Here is a 16,807-nt window from a genome sequence, read left to right as displayed (position 1 = left end):
TCAGGAGATATGAATAAGTTTATTTCATGTAAAGAGATTTGAGCTCAAGACTGAGCTCTGGGGTGGGAGTGCAATATTTCCCAATGAAGCAGGAGTAGAGGGTGAGGATTATTATAGTACAGCAGTGATACATACTCAAGGCTCCTAGGTCAGAAGCTACTCCTTGTCCTTGTACTGTTATTGATAGATAAAGGGACTTGTTTTTTGTGAAACCACTGTCCTCTGAAGGTGCCAACATGACCAAAACATTTATACTTTTGTGGGAATTTAATGTTATTTCATTATTAGGCTTTGGAACTTAAAAACTCGTAAGTTTCTTGCCTCAGTTTCTTCTTTGTTTTAAGAAATATTGTAGCTGTCCATTTGGCAGAGTTATTTCTTCAGCTTCTCAGGACAGAATGGTGTATACTGTACTTATAGAATATCCTGCATAAGTTTTTCTGTTCCACATCCATGCAGGTAAGATGACTTGAATGAAAGGCAGCAAACCAGGATCCTGCTGACTTCTGGTTCTGACTGCTCTTGAGCATATGTCGTCTTTCCTCTTAGTTCTCTGACTTCATGACTACCTCAGGGATTCTAAGGGTAAATGTTCAAGAAGCCTGAAAAGAAAACCTTAATGTTAGTTAAAAAAAAATTAAATATGTATCTTGAACTTTTTCCTGACTATAAGGAACCACTTTAAAAGACTGCTCCATTTGGATGACAGCCTTGCTCTCCATCTCAGGAAAAAATATTTGAAAAAGCTTCCATTTTCTGTTTGATTTTTGTGAAGCTGGTTGGGTTTGCAGTGCACATAAGCAGTGCCTGCAGCTGCCCAGCGCCTGCACAGTCATAGCTCACAGGCCATTAACACTGCTGGGAGTCTGTAGCCACAGGAGGACATGGATGTCCAGCAGATTCAAGGGCATGAATGAATTGGAGCTGGATTCAGCTGCTCTTCAGGTCTGCCATATATTTCTCACATAGGACCACAGGCTAGAAAAAAGGGCTTCAGGCTCTGAGAATAAGGCTAGACTAAGAACCTCATTGTCATTCCTCACTTGTTCAAGGAGGAGAGCACGTTGAGTAGATAGATGTGACGTGGTGTGTTAGAGCATCTTGCAGCTTGCTCTAGTGTGTATTTGAGTGTTGGCTTTATGACAATATATTGCAAGATAAATACAAAAATAGAGCATACTTTGCATGCTTTGCATCCAGGTCTGATAGGAGTAAACAAAGCTACATCTTGGTTTGTTTGGCTTTACTTTTCTATTTATATTAAACACAGCTGCATTAAATGAATGCCACTTCTGGTAATGGCGTTTAGACTCTCTGCTGTGACTTCTCTCCTGTGTTTTGAACATTTAAAGTGACAATTTATTATCTGAAGCTTCCTATTATACTTAAATGAGCAGCTCCTGTACAAATACTCGAGCTACTGTCTGAGATGGGAAACTCATAGAACTGAAAATCAAGGCTTGATGTTTTTGGGAACAAAAGAAAAGCCACCACCACCAAAAATCAGTTGGCTGTTGCTAGACAAACACCAAACTATGGTATTTATTGCCAGGAAAGTAGCAAGTGCATAATTACATTACAGAAGAAGCTTGCTCTTTCCACTTGGCTTGCAGCTGGAGCAGGCGCTGGTTGCCACAGCAACAGGGAGATGGCTAAATATAGCCTCCCTGGTGCTGGACCACTTAAGGTAGAATGACTGGGAGGTGTGAGGGTGTGGGCCTCTTCATCTTAACCAACTTTTTTTGTTTGGTTTTGTTTTATTTTTTATTTCCCATTAAGGGCACGGTTGAATTAGATGAAGCCAAAATTTCTTTTTTACCATGCTGATGCTTGAGTAATTCTTCAGATCCCTCTCTAAAAACATTTATTCTGCAATTCCTCTAAGAAGCAGAATTGTAATTGGAGTAATTGGAAGTGTTCCCCCTACTCACATGCTTCTCAATTTCATTTTATCTGGAGGTTTTAAGTTATGAGCTTCTAAGGCTAGGACTGTTTTCTTTAAAATGTAAAAATACCAACCACAAAACCCCCAGTGGCAGTGACTGCTTCAAAGAGACCAATACACAGAGCTTCTGCAAGGGGCTGCTGTTAATATTTTGTGTTTCTAGGACGGGTTTCTTCCCTGGGTCAGACCATTAATTCACTCCATCTAGGTGGTGGTCACGACTCCTGCTAGAAAGTTGCAGTGCAGCCAGGCGCTGTGAGACCTGTGCTTGCTGCCTGCATGTCAGCCTCTCTTCTCAAGCTTCAGTTTGTTTTAAAAGCATGAGGCTTGTGTTTATCCATATCAATGCTTGTCCTCCTTTGAATCCTGTTAAGCTTTTGTCTTCAGTTAAGTTTTGTGGCAAGTACTCCCTAGTCTGAATATGAGAAGAGCACTTTGGTTTTTTGGAGCTAAATTTCAGCCTTTCATTTAAATAAATGTAGTCTTTCTTTTGTATTCTGAGAAGCTGAATCAAAATCTTGATCTTTTTCATTTGTTAGTGTGTGTACTCTTATCATGGCTGCTCTTAATAGTTTCTTAAATAAATAAATTGATGTCTCCAAGTGGATTTTTTTCTTCTCTTCCCTGTTCTTAAAGCATCAGTTTCTTAATATTTCTGTTCAGTATTTGGAGGGATAAAGATGGTTTGTAGACTGTAATTCAGGATTTTGGTGGTGGTGGAGGATCTGTCCCTCCCATTCCCAGCATCCTGTTGTTTGGCTGGTTTTGGTGACTGCTGCACAAAACAGAACTTCTTGTTCAGGTTTTTCATGGAGGGGAGGGGACACTTGGTTTAGAGCCCTACAAGGTTTGTGATTAATTCACAATTTTTTCTTTAGTAAGCATTATTTTGGTTATTGATAATAGATTATTGATGCACTCTTAATATTTAATTTTCATCTGCCATTTTGTAGTCTGTTCACATAGCAGCCTGAGCTTTTAAAAAGTTCCTTATAGTATTCTCCAATCTGATGATCTCTTAAAAAAAGAATACTCATTTCATTGCTAATCTCAATTTGAGCTCATAAATAAATATCACAGTCAGTTCCTGTCTTGATATAAAAAATTTCTATGATCCATTGTTAACCTTTTGCTGTCTTGAAAATTCCTGATTAATTTGTGATCTTACACTTTCCATGCTACATATTTGGATCAGTGTTACTACCTTATTTAACAAACCAAGCCTTGCAGGGAAGTCCTGAAAAACACAATGAACTTTGGCAAAGGTGCTTGAAATCCTGAATGACTGAAATTATTCTTTTCTGTCACATTTGCCATCTCATTCCTTGTGACAAATCAGTCACAGATGTAATTTATACTTGTGTCATGGCACAAGCCATGCTGGTTTGAATCTATTGTCATGATTTCCAAAGCATTTATATTGTTTTAATTTTTAACAGTGACTTAAATTACTGTTTTTTTATAAGATGGTTACTGAAATGATTGTGGCAGCAGTGGTGTAGGGTGCACCTTGGTGAACAAATCTGATGGAAACTCTTGTGAATCTGCAGGACTTGAGCTGTGTGATGTCTGCCTGCATGTGTTCTCACTGCACTGAGCATGGCATACTTAATGCTATGTTCAGATAAACTGGCTTGAATTTCCAGCAGGGTGGGAAAAAGTAGAGATTTATCTTGCACTATGTTGGACTGTCTTGCAGGACCTTCTAACAGAGTAATTGCCCTAATTTGCATAAGGCTTTTAAAATTAATTCTTTTTTCTACCTAGCACTAAATATGTCTGGTTTTGTAGGTAAAACTAGACTCAGAAATAGATATGGCTCAAATCAGACTAGATTGGGAGGTCAGGAGCTTTCCTGTCCTATGTGTATGTGCTTTAGAAAGGCTTGACAGAGCAGGTGATCACTAATTTCAGGTATCTTTACCAAAATACTGTTGATAAATACCTTCAGTGTTACTGTGATACAGCTGTAAGACAGCTTTCATTTTCTGTGTTCATCCACTGAATATCCTCCATATTTATTAAATTCTGTATTTGAGCAGTAAATTCAGATCCTTGCTGTCTTGAAGATCCATTATGAAGTAATATTTAGAAGATGAAAGTAATTATCAAAGTGTAAATCATACAATGGAACTGTGTTGCCATTTCTGCCATCTTGTCCCAAGATGTAGAAGTTCCTCTTGAACTCGTGGCAACTTGACTCAGTGGTTTTGCATGATTAGCTCATTGTGTGTGTATGTGTGTGTATAAACACAACTTGGATTCTCTTGCTGTATTGATCTTGGAGTTGCTCCTGATTTACGCCAGCTGCTTGGATACTTCTAACTGTGCATAAAGTGAATTTCAATTCAGGATTTGGTTGGGATTTTTAAATAGATCTTAATCTCAGTTGCATTCTAAAGGGTGTTTTTAGGCTTGCTGTAATTTTTGGAAACATGAAAGATGTTTCCTTGATTTCATTATAATATATCTTGGCTTCCTTTCAGATCAAAAGGGATAATCCTGAATATTGCATCAGCTTCAGGGATGTGTCCAACTCCACTGCTGACTCTTTACTCTGCAACCAAGGTAAGTGTTCCTTTCCACACTGAAATCTAGTGTCAAACATCAGGCAACACTCACAGGAATAAATGTTTTGGTGTCCATCTAGTGGTGCTTTCATGAACTAAAAGCACAGAGTTTCTGTCTTGAGTTTTTCCAATAGTGGAAGCTGGAAAGTTGAAAGAAAACTGAGTGCAAGGGTTTACTGGCATAGAAATGACTATTTTATGTATTTCCTCATGTATTTCATTTTTAAATGGAAAAGGATAGTAGTCTACCAAGCAAGCTTAGTGCAAAGCTGAGAAAGAACATTGACTAAGTTTAACATGCTTTCTTATTTTGGTTTTGAATCGTCTTTCCCCTAAATTCTGTGATAATTCTGTGATCTACATTTCATCTTAAGTTCATCTGCTCTAGTTTCTCTTTGTGTTGCTGGGACAGTTTCATCTTTTTGCAGCTGGTTGTATTTTTTTTTTCCCAAAGATAATTTCAGGGGATTCTAAAATGTTGCCCTAAAATATCTCCAGCGAACACTGTAAAGAAAGAATGTGGGTACCCAGCATGGAACTGAGGCATATGTGATAAAACAGAATGCAAGAGACATTTACACTGGCATTAAAGCAGTATGGCACTACAGCTTTTTCAGGCATACCTGGTAATTACCTTGAATATTTCAAGCATCTCATAGTCTAAACAGAACTTTGACTGGATGAAGAAACCTTCAGTAGTGTCATTTATGTCAGAACAGACTCACATTTCCTCTAGATTATCAGTAACATCTTCATATTCCCACTATGCACACTATTTTATTCATACTAAAGGAGGGCATATATTTAAGTTTAGAAGCCTGAAGTAGCTTTAGGTGATAAAATTTCCCCTTGAAGTAGCTGTTTCCTGAGAGGACAATTTTTTGTTTTAATACAAATGGTCACTTTGTTGTGGCAGTGCTTTCAGCTTTATGGAATCAACCGAGCTTCTGATTTTAGTGATAATATATCTTACACTGCTTTGGTAAGTCTTTTTTTTTTTTTTCAACAGGAATCTGAAATATTTCTTCCCCTCCCCTTAAAAAACTAAGTTACAGGTCGAATAATCTGCCTGTTCTCAGCACTGCCCATCTTCTCCTACAGCAAGATTAGTAAGCATGAAAGTGACTCCCCTAATGTAGCTGTAGAAAGACAGTATCTGCAGTTTCTAGGTTTTTTTTTTCCCCTTATCTATTTAAAGGGGATTTAAAGCATAATACCCTTCAGGTGTAAGTCAATGACTTTGACTAATTATCAGGAACAAATGTGGTCTTTAACCTTCCTGTGGAGAATTCCCTAGTTTACCCTGGAATGAGACTCTTTTAAAGGAATCATAGTGCTATATTTTGACAGGTTTCTCTACCTGTGTTAATGCTAATGAGAAGTGAAATATGATTATATCATTTCCCACCTCACCCCCATGCCTCTACTGTTTGGATTTGTTATTAGATATTTGGATATCCAAGGAGAATAAATTTTCCAACATTCAATGCTTATCTGCTTATTCAGGGAATGTTTACTTAGAGAGCATTCTTAAGACTTCAGGTTCAAGGTTGTTGGGGGACTTGAGCTTGTGGAGGTAGAAAACGCAACGTGTCTTGAAATAAATTCTTCAAGTAGAAAAACTCCATACCTTATTTGTGTACTGGAAATAGCTTTCACTACTCATGTAAAATGAACATTTTCCTTATAGCAAGCTCATTGCAACCAGTAGAGAAGGCAATCTTTTGTATTTTGTCTCCATATCTGGAGCAGTAGCCAACATCAGGACTTTTGTCATGGAGGAATAGTTAAAAATTTGAATGATCAGAGCACTTTCATTAGCATAATATAGTTCTTTTTAGTAGATTATCACTATACTCTGTGCAGGTATTACACATATACCTGAACTGCTGTGTTCAGAAAGTGCAGCAAACCACTTGGCATGTCCATGCAGGTACCTTCCTGTTCAAGAGGATGGTCAGGGGATTCACTTCAATAGCTGCTGCTAGGCCAGACTTTCAGTCTCATTCATGTTGAGTACTGAATTTTGTTACGAACCTATACTTAGGGGAGGGAGAGGGAGAAAGAAAGAGAGAAAGAAAGAAAGAGCAGCTGAACAGCAGATAAGCTATTTATGGTTTAAGGAGCCTCCTGCTAGCTTATACATGCAACTTGAAGAAGAAGAGTAAAAGGACCTACCTGCTATACAGGAAAATCCAGTTTCATTTCAGATCTTCCAAGTATGCTCAGCAGAGTGTCTTTAGAAATAGTCCAGTAGTGTGGGAGTGTTTTTGTTACTTCTTGTATAGGCTGAATTCAGTGGGATGGCCTGTGTAGGAAAAACACTGGCCACTGCCAACTTTAGGTGCTGGCTTCAGTTAGGACTTGTGTTAAACCACTGGGGACATGGTGACCAAAGGAAAACTGTAAAGGAGGTGCAGTACCAGAGCTTTGCTGCTTGGTTTGAATCTGGTGTGAAGCAACTGCTTCTTGAATAGCTGAACTAATTTACTCAGTATTTATTTTAGCTTCAAGCATGGATGGGATGGTTTAGCTCATTCAGTTGAAGGTATTCCATTCATCCTACTTGGCTGTATCACTTCTCTAAAACAAGAAACCATAGCAGAACCTGGTATTTTGTCTCACTGGGCAAGAGGGTAAGGTGAAAGTGGAGTTTAGAAGAATTTGGGAAGTGGGAATCTGTGCTGGTTTGAACTGCTAAGTAGCCTTTGATTCTTAGCACAATATTTCCTGGCAGGGTTAAGGAGGTGGCTGTATCAGCTTTGAGAGCATCTTGAAGGCAGGTGCTAACATCCACCTTTGAAGTTCTTTAACCTCTTTCTTTGAACTTTCAGTTTTGCAATTTCTAAAACTTCCAGAAGTTTGGAGGAGAGTCTGTGGAGGTGGACTTGAGGATTAGGAAGAAGTGTCACCATAGGATGGCATTTTTTAGAAGTGTAAAGGCAGAAGACTAAGTGTTTAAACACTATGTTCTAAAAACCATGCACAAGAAGAACCCAATTAAATCACTCTTAAAAATATCCAAGAAGATGACCTAAAGTAGTGAACAATGTGAACATGAAGTTGTATTTTCCTCTTTTAACTAGACTTTATTTAACAAATCTAGTTCATTTTCCTTCTAAATTAAAAAGGGGTTTATTTGTTTTGATTGAGCCTTGCTTCTGTAAAAATACTTCATAAGCATAGAGTTTCTATTTGAATGGCATTGCTCTTGTATGCAAAGTTTCATTGAAAACCCAGGGTTTTCACTTTGAAAACAGGAACTCCAAATAGTACCTCAAATACTCTTACACAAAACTGTTATACTAGAGTTTCCATTGTAATGTGTAGTGTGCTGCATGTTTCCCTTCTTCTCTCTGCAGGCTTTTGTGGATTACTTCTCCAGAGGCCTCAATGCAGAATACAAGAGCAAGGGCATCATTGTGCAGGTGAGTAGCTTGTTTCATGTAAGTGTGGTTACCACAGCAACATTGGTGTCTTGGCAACAAAAAGGAATCAGCATATTCTCTTATTCATGAGTGTGTGACACAGATTAAGGATAAGGATTTCCTTTGATCCCATTAGCAGCTTTCTTAAATTACTCTGAAACCATGGGTCTTGAAGCAACAAAAGACATGGTTTGATTTTGTGTGGTTTTAGCTGATGGTGCTAATTGAACCCTTATGGATAAAGTATTCCATAAAACTGTGCACAGTGCTGTAGAATACATCTTTGTGAAGCTTCATCTACTGGAATACACTTGTGGAATGCATTTGTACAGGCATTCCATGGGTAACAGCTCTAACAACTGGAATAGGAGAATCCCTGCAGCGTCAGTGAATCAACTGCTAATCTAAGCATAGTTGAAGAATGAACAAAAGCCTCAAAGAGCATTCATGTGTAACTGACTGATTTAATTTTCTGTATTGCTAGAGTCTTGCTTCATAGCCCTCCTTGCCCCCTCTCCATTTGTTTACCTTCCTTGATTTTTGGCATGGCAAAATGCAAACCAAACCAGTTTCTCACAGCTTTATAGGATTTTGCTTTAATATCACTTCTCACATACTCTTAGTGATTGCTTCCAAAGCTGGAATTTCCAGCTTTGGTCACAGTGAACCTTCCATTGCTGATTAAACCTCTCCAGAGCAAGACTCAGTTTAATGAAGGTGGTATGAGATCCTACCTGCACTGTGAAGACAATGGTATCTCTTTTTGAAGTTCAGTTAGGGATCTTGCAAACAGGGTTGCCTATGTCCATGCCTGTCATTTCTCTGTTCTGTGTGGTGGTTCTCAAATCCACTTGAACTTCAAAGGCTTTATGAAACACAAAGCACAAAGTTGCCTGCTTTAAATGTGTAATCATTATACAAAAGAGCACAACTCTTATTACTGGCTAATACTATAGGGAAGTTGTTACCAGGTTAAGGCTATGTTGCCTGTTTGATGTGCTAGATTATTTTTTCCTTTTAAGTATATTTAGCAAAACAAGAACTTCTCACCATAAAATGTCCTGTCCCATTTCCTGAGAGTGGACTGCATTAAGAAAAAGGACAGTTGTTGGGTGAGCATGTAGTCACTGGCCTTTTAGTGGGAACCTCCTGTAAACCTAGATTTAAACTTGGTATTAAATAAGGCTTCACTTCTCCCCTGGGTGCTTGATTCTGTGCCCTAGCACTCTGGGATGTACAACCAGACCAGTGTGCAGCAATGGAGGATGCATAAAAAAGTAGCATTCTGAACAGGTACAGGTTCGGCATACAGGGTGATTTTGTGTGCTTTCAGTTCTTGAAGTGGATTTAGCTGGAAAAACTTTCAGTGTTTCATGTCTTCTTGTTACTTTCTCTTCTCACAGCTCCAAACTGTCCTGCACTGGGTCAATGTTTATCACATGGCAAGTTCCTTACAGCTTTCTCACCATTTCTGCCCTGCTTGATTACTTCTACCTCCTCAGTGTCTTTGAAATTGTATTACTAACAGATTTAGCTCCACTATCAGACAGCTGTTCTTCAATAATTTTCATCTATATGCAATGTAGCCCTCTCTGTCACATCACAGTCTCAAAATGAGACTCAAGGAACTGGTAAAATATTGCCCTTTCCTACATCAATAGTATCAAATCTCCTGGGTGGACTTCCTTCCTGCTGAAGTCTGTCTACAAGCTGAGCCATAGGCCCCTTCAACACACAGCCTCACTGACAATAAAGATGGTGTGAATTTGTGGGGGCCTGTGTTGTGGTACCACATCCAACCTCTGTTTTCTGGTGTTTTCTCAGGCATAGCTGCTCGTAAGTTACTTCAGTGTGAGGGTGCTTAGGGACAGATGCTGACAGGAGAAGGAACTGTTAGGTCTCTGGGATCTGTTGTTTCTATGTGCAGCCTTCTCCTTCTCCCCAGATTTTGTCTAAATAGTACTCTTAGCAGTTTGAGAGGAGAATGAAGGAGGAGCAAGAACTGTTTGTTGAAGACTATGGAGGAGTACCTGTTGAGACTGTAAAGGTAAATACCCCAGTAACTCATGATTGGATAAAGGCATTAAGCACAGTATGAATGTACAAAGTGTAGGAAAGGTTTCCTAGCTTTTGGGTATAGAAAAGCTAGGGAAAAGGTTTTTAATGGCTTAGGTTTTTAGGATTACAAACAAATGAAGAATTTAATCTAATTTTCTGTATTTTCAGTTATGTTTTCTTGTACAAAGCTTTACAGGTTGTGGTAAACTGTATTTTTGTGACTCTGGTGTTGGCTTAGGATGCTGAATTCCTGACAGCACTGCTTTTTATCCCTTAAATGTGGACAGTGAATTGCCATTGAGTTATGTGGGTCTGATTATCAATAGCTGTCACAGCTTCAATTTGTTATGCTAATTTTGTTGCAGGTCTATGTCCTTGTCCTCCTGTTTCAGCCTAAGTCACTATAAGCCACTAATGAATATTACAAGTACCTTCCTGTGAAGACTAGCTGACTTATCTCCTTCAATCCCTAAGGAAGATTGCATCCCTCTTAGAATTTTTTGAAGTACATCTCTATAACCTTCAGATGCATTACACTTTTAATTCCAGACTTGCCCTTCCAGCTAGATCATCGTCATTGAAACCAGTTAACGTCTACCATGCAATACCTGCAGAGTACCACTGTGTGAAAAGCAGAAACAAAGTGCTGGAGGGATTTTATCAATTTCTTCATATCAGCCTCAAGTATGTGTCTTGCTGAAGTGGATTACCATCTGTGGAAGCTTAGTTTTGATAGTGCTTTTGTTGCAGTGTAGCGATCTTTGAAATAAAAATATACTTTTCTGGCTGATAGGTCTGCTTAATTTTTCAGAAGCAGCACAGTAATGGCGTAGGTTAAAACTTTGTGTGTGTTTACATAGGGAAAAGAGGCAAAAGAAAAGAAACCAGGAAGAAGGTGACAGTAGTCTTTTCTCAAGACTTTCAGAAAGATCTCCCCTTGAAAGAGATTTCTGCAGACTTATGAAATTTTTGCTCTTTAAATATGTCTAGAAATATTGCTTTGTTCTTTGACCCTTTCTTTTACTCTCATTTTAAACTTCAGGTAGTTATTGGCATTGTCCCTGTGTACTTCATTACTATGCATAGCAAAAGTATAGTGCTAGAAACTTGCACTATCTGCTTTCTTTTCTTGTATTCACTACATAAAATACTAGACCACAAATTCATGAAAATGTTCATTTAAAAGGATTACCAGAAAGTTTTCTACCCTAACCTCCTGCTCTCCCAGCAGCTGCATTGCCTAGCAATTAGCAGTGGGATTGCTGCTGGCACTAGGTCATGGGCTAGTTATGGCTTTATGCAGCCAAATCTTGGAAACCTTCAAAGGCAGGGGTGCTATGAGCTCTCTGGACAGTCTGTTTGAATTTTATATTGCTCTGCTAGTGAAAAGGCTTTCTCCCTAATGTCCAGTCTGACAGTCTCCAGCCAAAATTGACAGTTGTCCCTCTTGTCATTTGATCAGGCATTACCCAGAGGAGTTTGGCTCTAATCTTCATAACTACTGCTGAAATAATTTTAGGTAAGATGTCACTACCAGCTTCCTTTTCACAACACTGAACAGGCCCAGCTCTATCTCCAGGTATTCACAAAAGTTTGATGTCACCAAAGTGATGTTTACTGGCATTACCATCCTTCCTTCAAAAGCATTTTTGCTTTGCTGTTCAGCTTTCTATACAGATCAGCTTTGGTTGATGTAACACTTCTGTTTCCCTTTTATGTTCCCCACTGTCCTTTTTCCCACATTGGAAAGGGAAGGAAACTTATCTGGCAACACTGGAGAGTTCAGGTCTTTTTACTTTTTAAAAAGTAAGGTAAAAAAGGTGATAAAATTGTGTAAACAAGCTGTTCTGACTTTGGAGGACTTATGACTTAACTATTCAGGTCTTGAGATCTGACTTCTTACATCTAAATAATATTCAAGAACCCAATTTTGAGTGTGAGCCAATTTTAATACACATCAGGGCTGTAAGCAGTAGCAAATGTTTTAAGTCAGCAAGACACATTGTACTGGCATAAGCTACTTTTAAGGCATGTTTTGAAACTATACTGTAGGCTAAGCTTTCCCTGAATAAGGAGAGTTATTTGCCCAGGTAGTGTGGGTAATATCTGTCTGAATGTAAAATGCTGTAAGGCTTGAAGGAGTGATTTTTTTTTTTTAAATCTGTTATGCCTGTTTTAGATACAGTTCATGAATCTCTGAATTCCTTGTGGGAAGGTAGAAGGGGAGAAAACTAAATAGATTCAGCACGTCTCTTGATATCTATTAAAATAAGGTCCAGTTAATATAAATGTGGTAAATCTAATGTATCTGAAATTAAGTACCTGCCTTTTTGTTTTCTGGAGTGCATCTGGGAGAAGAAAAAGGTTGGAGTGTAATCTCATGTTTCTGTGTGCCTTAAAGTCTGTGGATCAATCCAGCAGTGCTGCCATATGCTTGCTTTTTCAAGTATCCTCATGCACAATTGTTTGCCCCTGCGTGCTGTCCAGTGGTGTAACTGGGTAATGCAGTTCACTTCTGAAGTTGTTTTGAGTAGAGAAAGATACTAGATCACGTCTATTGTAACTTTCTTGGTGGGGATGTTGTGGAAATAACTTGATGGTGAATAAGAAACTTAAAATTTTAACTTTTAAAAATATTAAAATAATAACTATAAAAAATGCTTTTCAGATTGCATTTCTAAAATGCAGTCTCAAAAATAGATGCAGTTCATGTTCTGGAGCTGAAATGAGGTACCTATGCTGCTATGGTAGCAGAATGAGTACTTTTCTTATCCAAGCATTTGTAGCTTTTGGTGACTTTAAAGGCAGTGGTAGCTGCTTTCACTTCTGAAGTTTAGGTCTCCATGAATTTCCTTCTCATTTGAAAGTGGACTCATGTAGTAGATTATTGAAATTCCTATTTATAGACAGAAGGGCACAGTTTTTATGTTTTTAAGGTGAAGGAATGAGCAGACATACTAATGTTTCCTGGTTGTGGTGGTAAAATTTCTGTTGAAATGTGCACAGCTATGGCATAGATACACACTCAGTGAGAGCTGAAGGGGCCCTTTCCCTGCTGTGCTGCTGAGAGTAACAGCAGATGTTCCTGAGTTCAGGCATGTATGGTTGTTCTTTAAGACACTAACATGGGAAGCAGGTTTACAGACTGTAATTTTCCCGAATAGACTCTTTTTTGAGATGGTATTCTCATTTGGATATGAATTAGCAGAAGTGGACACGCTCCCAGGCACTTGCTGTTAAGGTCTGGCACTGGGAGCACTCATAGATGGGCAGTAGTGGATGGATGTACTGAATCACTGCTAGAGCCACTGACAGTGTCTTAGGAGGTCCTTGTAAATTGGTGATGAAGGTCCAACTTCTCTAGGTGTGTTGAGTTATGGTATGTTTAATATTTGTTTCAGGGCTGTAGACCAGGGCTTTTTTGATTACTTTTTTAGAGGCAAAAATTGAGGACGAGTTGAAAGCATTGCGAAAAGCATGACCATGAGGAAAGAATATTGCTTCCTACTGTACATGTGCATTTGCCTTCCTTCTCCAGCAGCATGAGTTAAGTGCAATGAGGTTTTGGATCCTTCAGGTCTATCTTGCCCTACCATGGACGTGCCTTTGTTCTATCAGCATCCTTCCATCAACACATATCTGTGCTGCTTCCTCTTGTTCCTCCACTACAGACACTTCTGAGACCTAGCATCGTTTTCTGTCTTGCTTCCAAACATGGCTCTAAAAGCTCATTAACTGTCCTCTGTTTCTTGATCCTTCCTTCTGTCTTTTCACTGTGGTACTAATACTCTGTCCTCTAAGCCCTGCTGTGGAGCTGCAAGCTCCATGTTTCAAGTCTCTGGACATTCTTTTCTCCTTCCTCCTCCCACCTTGTACAGGTGCCAAACTGAGGAGCTTTTGATGTGAAATTTCCTGTCCTGGGTTCTGCAGCTCCTTCCCAAGCAAATGTTGGGGAGTTACTACAGAGAAACAGCAGTACAGCATTTTCTATTAAACAACTGGAATGAAGTTTTGTGCTTACAAGGCAAATTGTAAGAATGGCTTTTCAACCCTACACTTGAAAGAGTGGCTTTTCTAGGGCTGCAGCTGGTGATGTTGACTGTCAGGAGACAATCTAACTATGTCCAAATATGACCCATGTGTTATCTAATTAAAAAGTTCTGGATCTTGTATTGGGATCCCATTGTGATCTTAGAACTGAAAATAAGGCTGGCTTAAGCTAGATTTCAGTGTACAGATTATCTGATTTCCAGTTACACTTACAGATTGTGAGTTATCTTGAAAGCATTCCCTGCTTAACATGAGTTTTCCTGTGTGCAGAGTGTTCTACCATATTATGTGGCAACAAAAATGTCCAAAATCCGCAAGCCGACCCTCGACAAGCCCAGTCCTGAGAGGTATGTGAGAGCTGCCTTGGGCACGGTGGGCCTGCAGTCCCAGACCAACGGGTACCTACCTCATGCTCTCATGGTAAGTCACCTTGATCTGAAATGTCCTTTGTGCTTATTATGGAAAAAAGAGTAATTAGTACAGGTTACAAAATGCTGAGACCTCACCCCCTTCTTTTATTTTTCTTCTTTTATTTTTTTTTTTTTAGGGATGGGTCATCTCTCTTCTACCTACATCTACTGCCATTAACTTGATAATGAAAACAAACAAACAAATACGGGCTCGTTATTTTAAAAAAATGAAGGAGAAGTAAGTGGGAAGCAACTTGATCTTGGGAACCTGGGACTCCTGCAAGTTCCACACCATGCTGCAACATCAAGTAGACTTAATGTTTAAACATCTCCAATCGTAGGTGTGCTTTCTAACAAGAGAACAGTCTTGTTTTGAGGATACAGATGAAACAAGACTGTTGACTTCTAATATTGATTGAAAAATAGGCTTTATTTGTTTATAGCTATTATGAGGAGGGAAGTGCTTTGAACTAAAATTGCACTGTGCTTTATGAAATACTTTCATGGACTTGATCAGACATCACACTCTTGAGGAACATCTTGGTTATATAGTGTCCATCATATCTATTCTTGTGCTCATGGGTGAAGGGCAGAAAAAAAGTAGTTCTCATATATTCCCGGGCAGGTGCGCAGGAGAGGAAAGGGAGCATAATTATTTTAAAAGGTAACCTGGTACTATTTCCAGACTATTGACCTCTTGAAGCTCAGGTTTTGGATACTTGCAAGGATTCTGCACTATGAGTCAGCTCATGAGTGCTCCCCTGCTTACATGTTCCAGTGTGATTTTTTTGGTTATGAACTTGAGGGAAATGGGCCAAAACCAGAAATAAATGTAATAGCTCATCTATAAATATATACATAAAGTAACACTGCAAAAAGCATTTAAAATCTTGGGTCTTGAATATGGATTCTGACTTTTCAGTAATATGTAATCTTCATGATTTGTAATAACATTTTTAAAAGTTCAGTGCCTGCTCTTTGTAATAGGTGGTGATAACACAATGTAGATAAATGTCACAAGTTACATGTTACATGCTGGTTGCTATGTAAAAGATTATGGGTACTTCAAATGCAGAGCTTGAAATGAGTTACTCTCCTTGTTAGCAACGGTGGTTTAAATTCTTTTTGAAGTTATGTATCAGTCTGTCTTTCTGGTGAGTTCTTTTGAAATGTGACTCCTGAATATTTAGATGGCTTTAAAATGAGAACCAGGAAATGTCTTAAAGAGTAGAACAGTTTTAATTTAATTGCATTAAAATTAACTGGTTTTTTTCATGGTTCTGTTCCAAAGTGGAATGTTCCTATAAGGCTCAAGTTACCTAACTCCTGGACACAGGGATCAGAGTACATGAGAAGTCTGCACTGCTGTTGTCTGTGTTTACCTACTTTATTAAAGATTTTGGTTTCTAACATTCCTTTTTATAAACATAAAATGTATAAAACTTGCAAGGCAAATGAAATTGTAAGCAGCTACCACTGTTTTCTGTGGGTTTTTTCTGTCTTTCAAAGAATAATTTCAAGCTCTGATTTTGAAGTAAGATGTGTTGCACTGAGACATGATTTGGGGCTAACATTTCTGTACATTGAAAAAACCTGAATACCGATGCAATGGTGCTGATCAAATCTGAGATGCAGATCCTATCCCATAGTTTTCTTAATTTTTTGGAACAGGGATGGTGAAGTTGGTGGTATTAGTTCTCTATGAGCACATGATTTGGTTTGCTCTGGATCTGATGTGAAAGCGTTGGACTAAAAAATCTGTATGTTTATGACTTTGTAAAACAAATAAAATGGAAATTACTCTTGAGTCTTTAATGTGTTATGTTTTTCTTATAAAAATGTTTGTGGGTACATTGTCCTTTACTGTGAATAATAACAATGAAAATTACTCTTAATTTACATGCCAAAACCAGTGCTTATATTAATTTGTTTTCCTGGCTGTCATCTAACCCGTATCTGGGGTGCTTTAGGCACAGCAACTCTGTCCAGTTAAGGTAGGTGACTCTCCTGCTCTCCTCTGCACTGACTCTCACCTTGAATACTTCATGTGCAGTTTTGAGTGCCACAATATAAGATACAAAGCTATTGAAGAGTGTCCAGAGGACAACTGTGAAGATGGTGAAGGGCCTGGAGGAGAAGCCTTGTGAAGAGCAGTTTGAGGTGACTTGGTTTGTTCAGCCTGGAAGAGACTTGACAGGAGACCTCACAAGGGGAGGTGGAGTGGCAGACACTGATCTCTGTGGAACCAAGGGAACAACAGCATGAAGCTGAATCCGGAGAGATTTGGGTTGGATACTAGGAAAAGGTTCTTCACTCCGAGGATGTTTGGGCACTGGAACAAGCTCC

At 38.8% G+C, this 16,807-nt stretch overlaps 1 protein-coding gene across 1 annotated transcript in view; it reads left to right on the top strand.

Annotated features, from left to right (window-relative positions):
• Positions 1-16,268, top strand: part of HSD17B12 (hydroxysteroid 17-beta dehydrogenase 12) — an 82,821-nt gene extending 66,553 nt beyond the window's left edge. Inside the window, 4 exon segments of the mRNA XM_005480134.4 lie at positions 4,432-4,513; positions 7,878-7,943; positions 14,322-14,471; positions 14,599-16,268. Coding sequence (XP_005480191.2) covers positions 4,432-4,513; positions 7,878-7,943; positions 14,322-14,471; positions 14,599-14,703 — 403 coding nt within the window. The 3' untranslated portion in view covers positions 14,704-16,268.
• The last annotated feature ends 539 nt before the right edge of the window (positions 16,269-16,807 follow it).

This window comes from Zonotrichia albicollis, chromosome 6, assembly GCF_047830755.1.
Source record: "Zonotrichia albicollis isolate bZonAlb1 chromosome 6, bZonAlb1.hap1, whole genome shotgun sequence".
In the NCBI taxonomy this organism is placed as follows: Eukaryota; Metazoa; Chordata; class Aves; order Passeriformes; family Passerellidae; genus Zonotrichia; species Zonotrichia albicollis.
The sequence above is the reverse complement of the archived record's forward strand: the minus strand, read 5'-3'. Positions and strand labels throughout refer to the sequence as shown.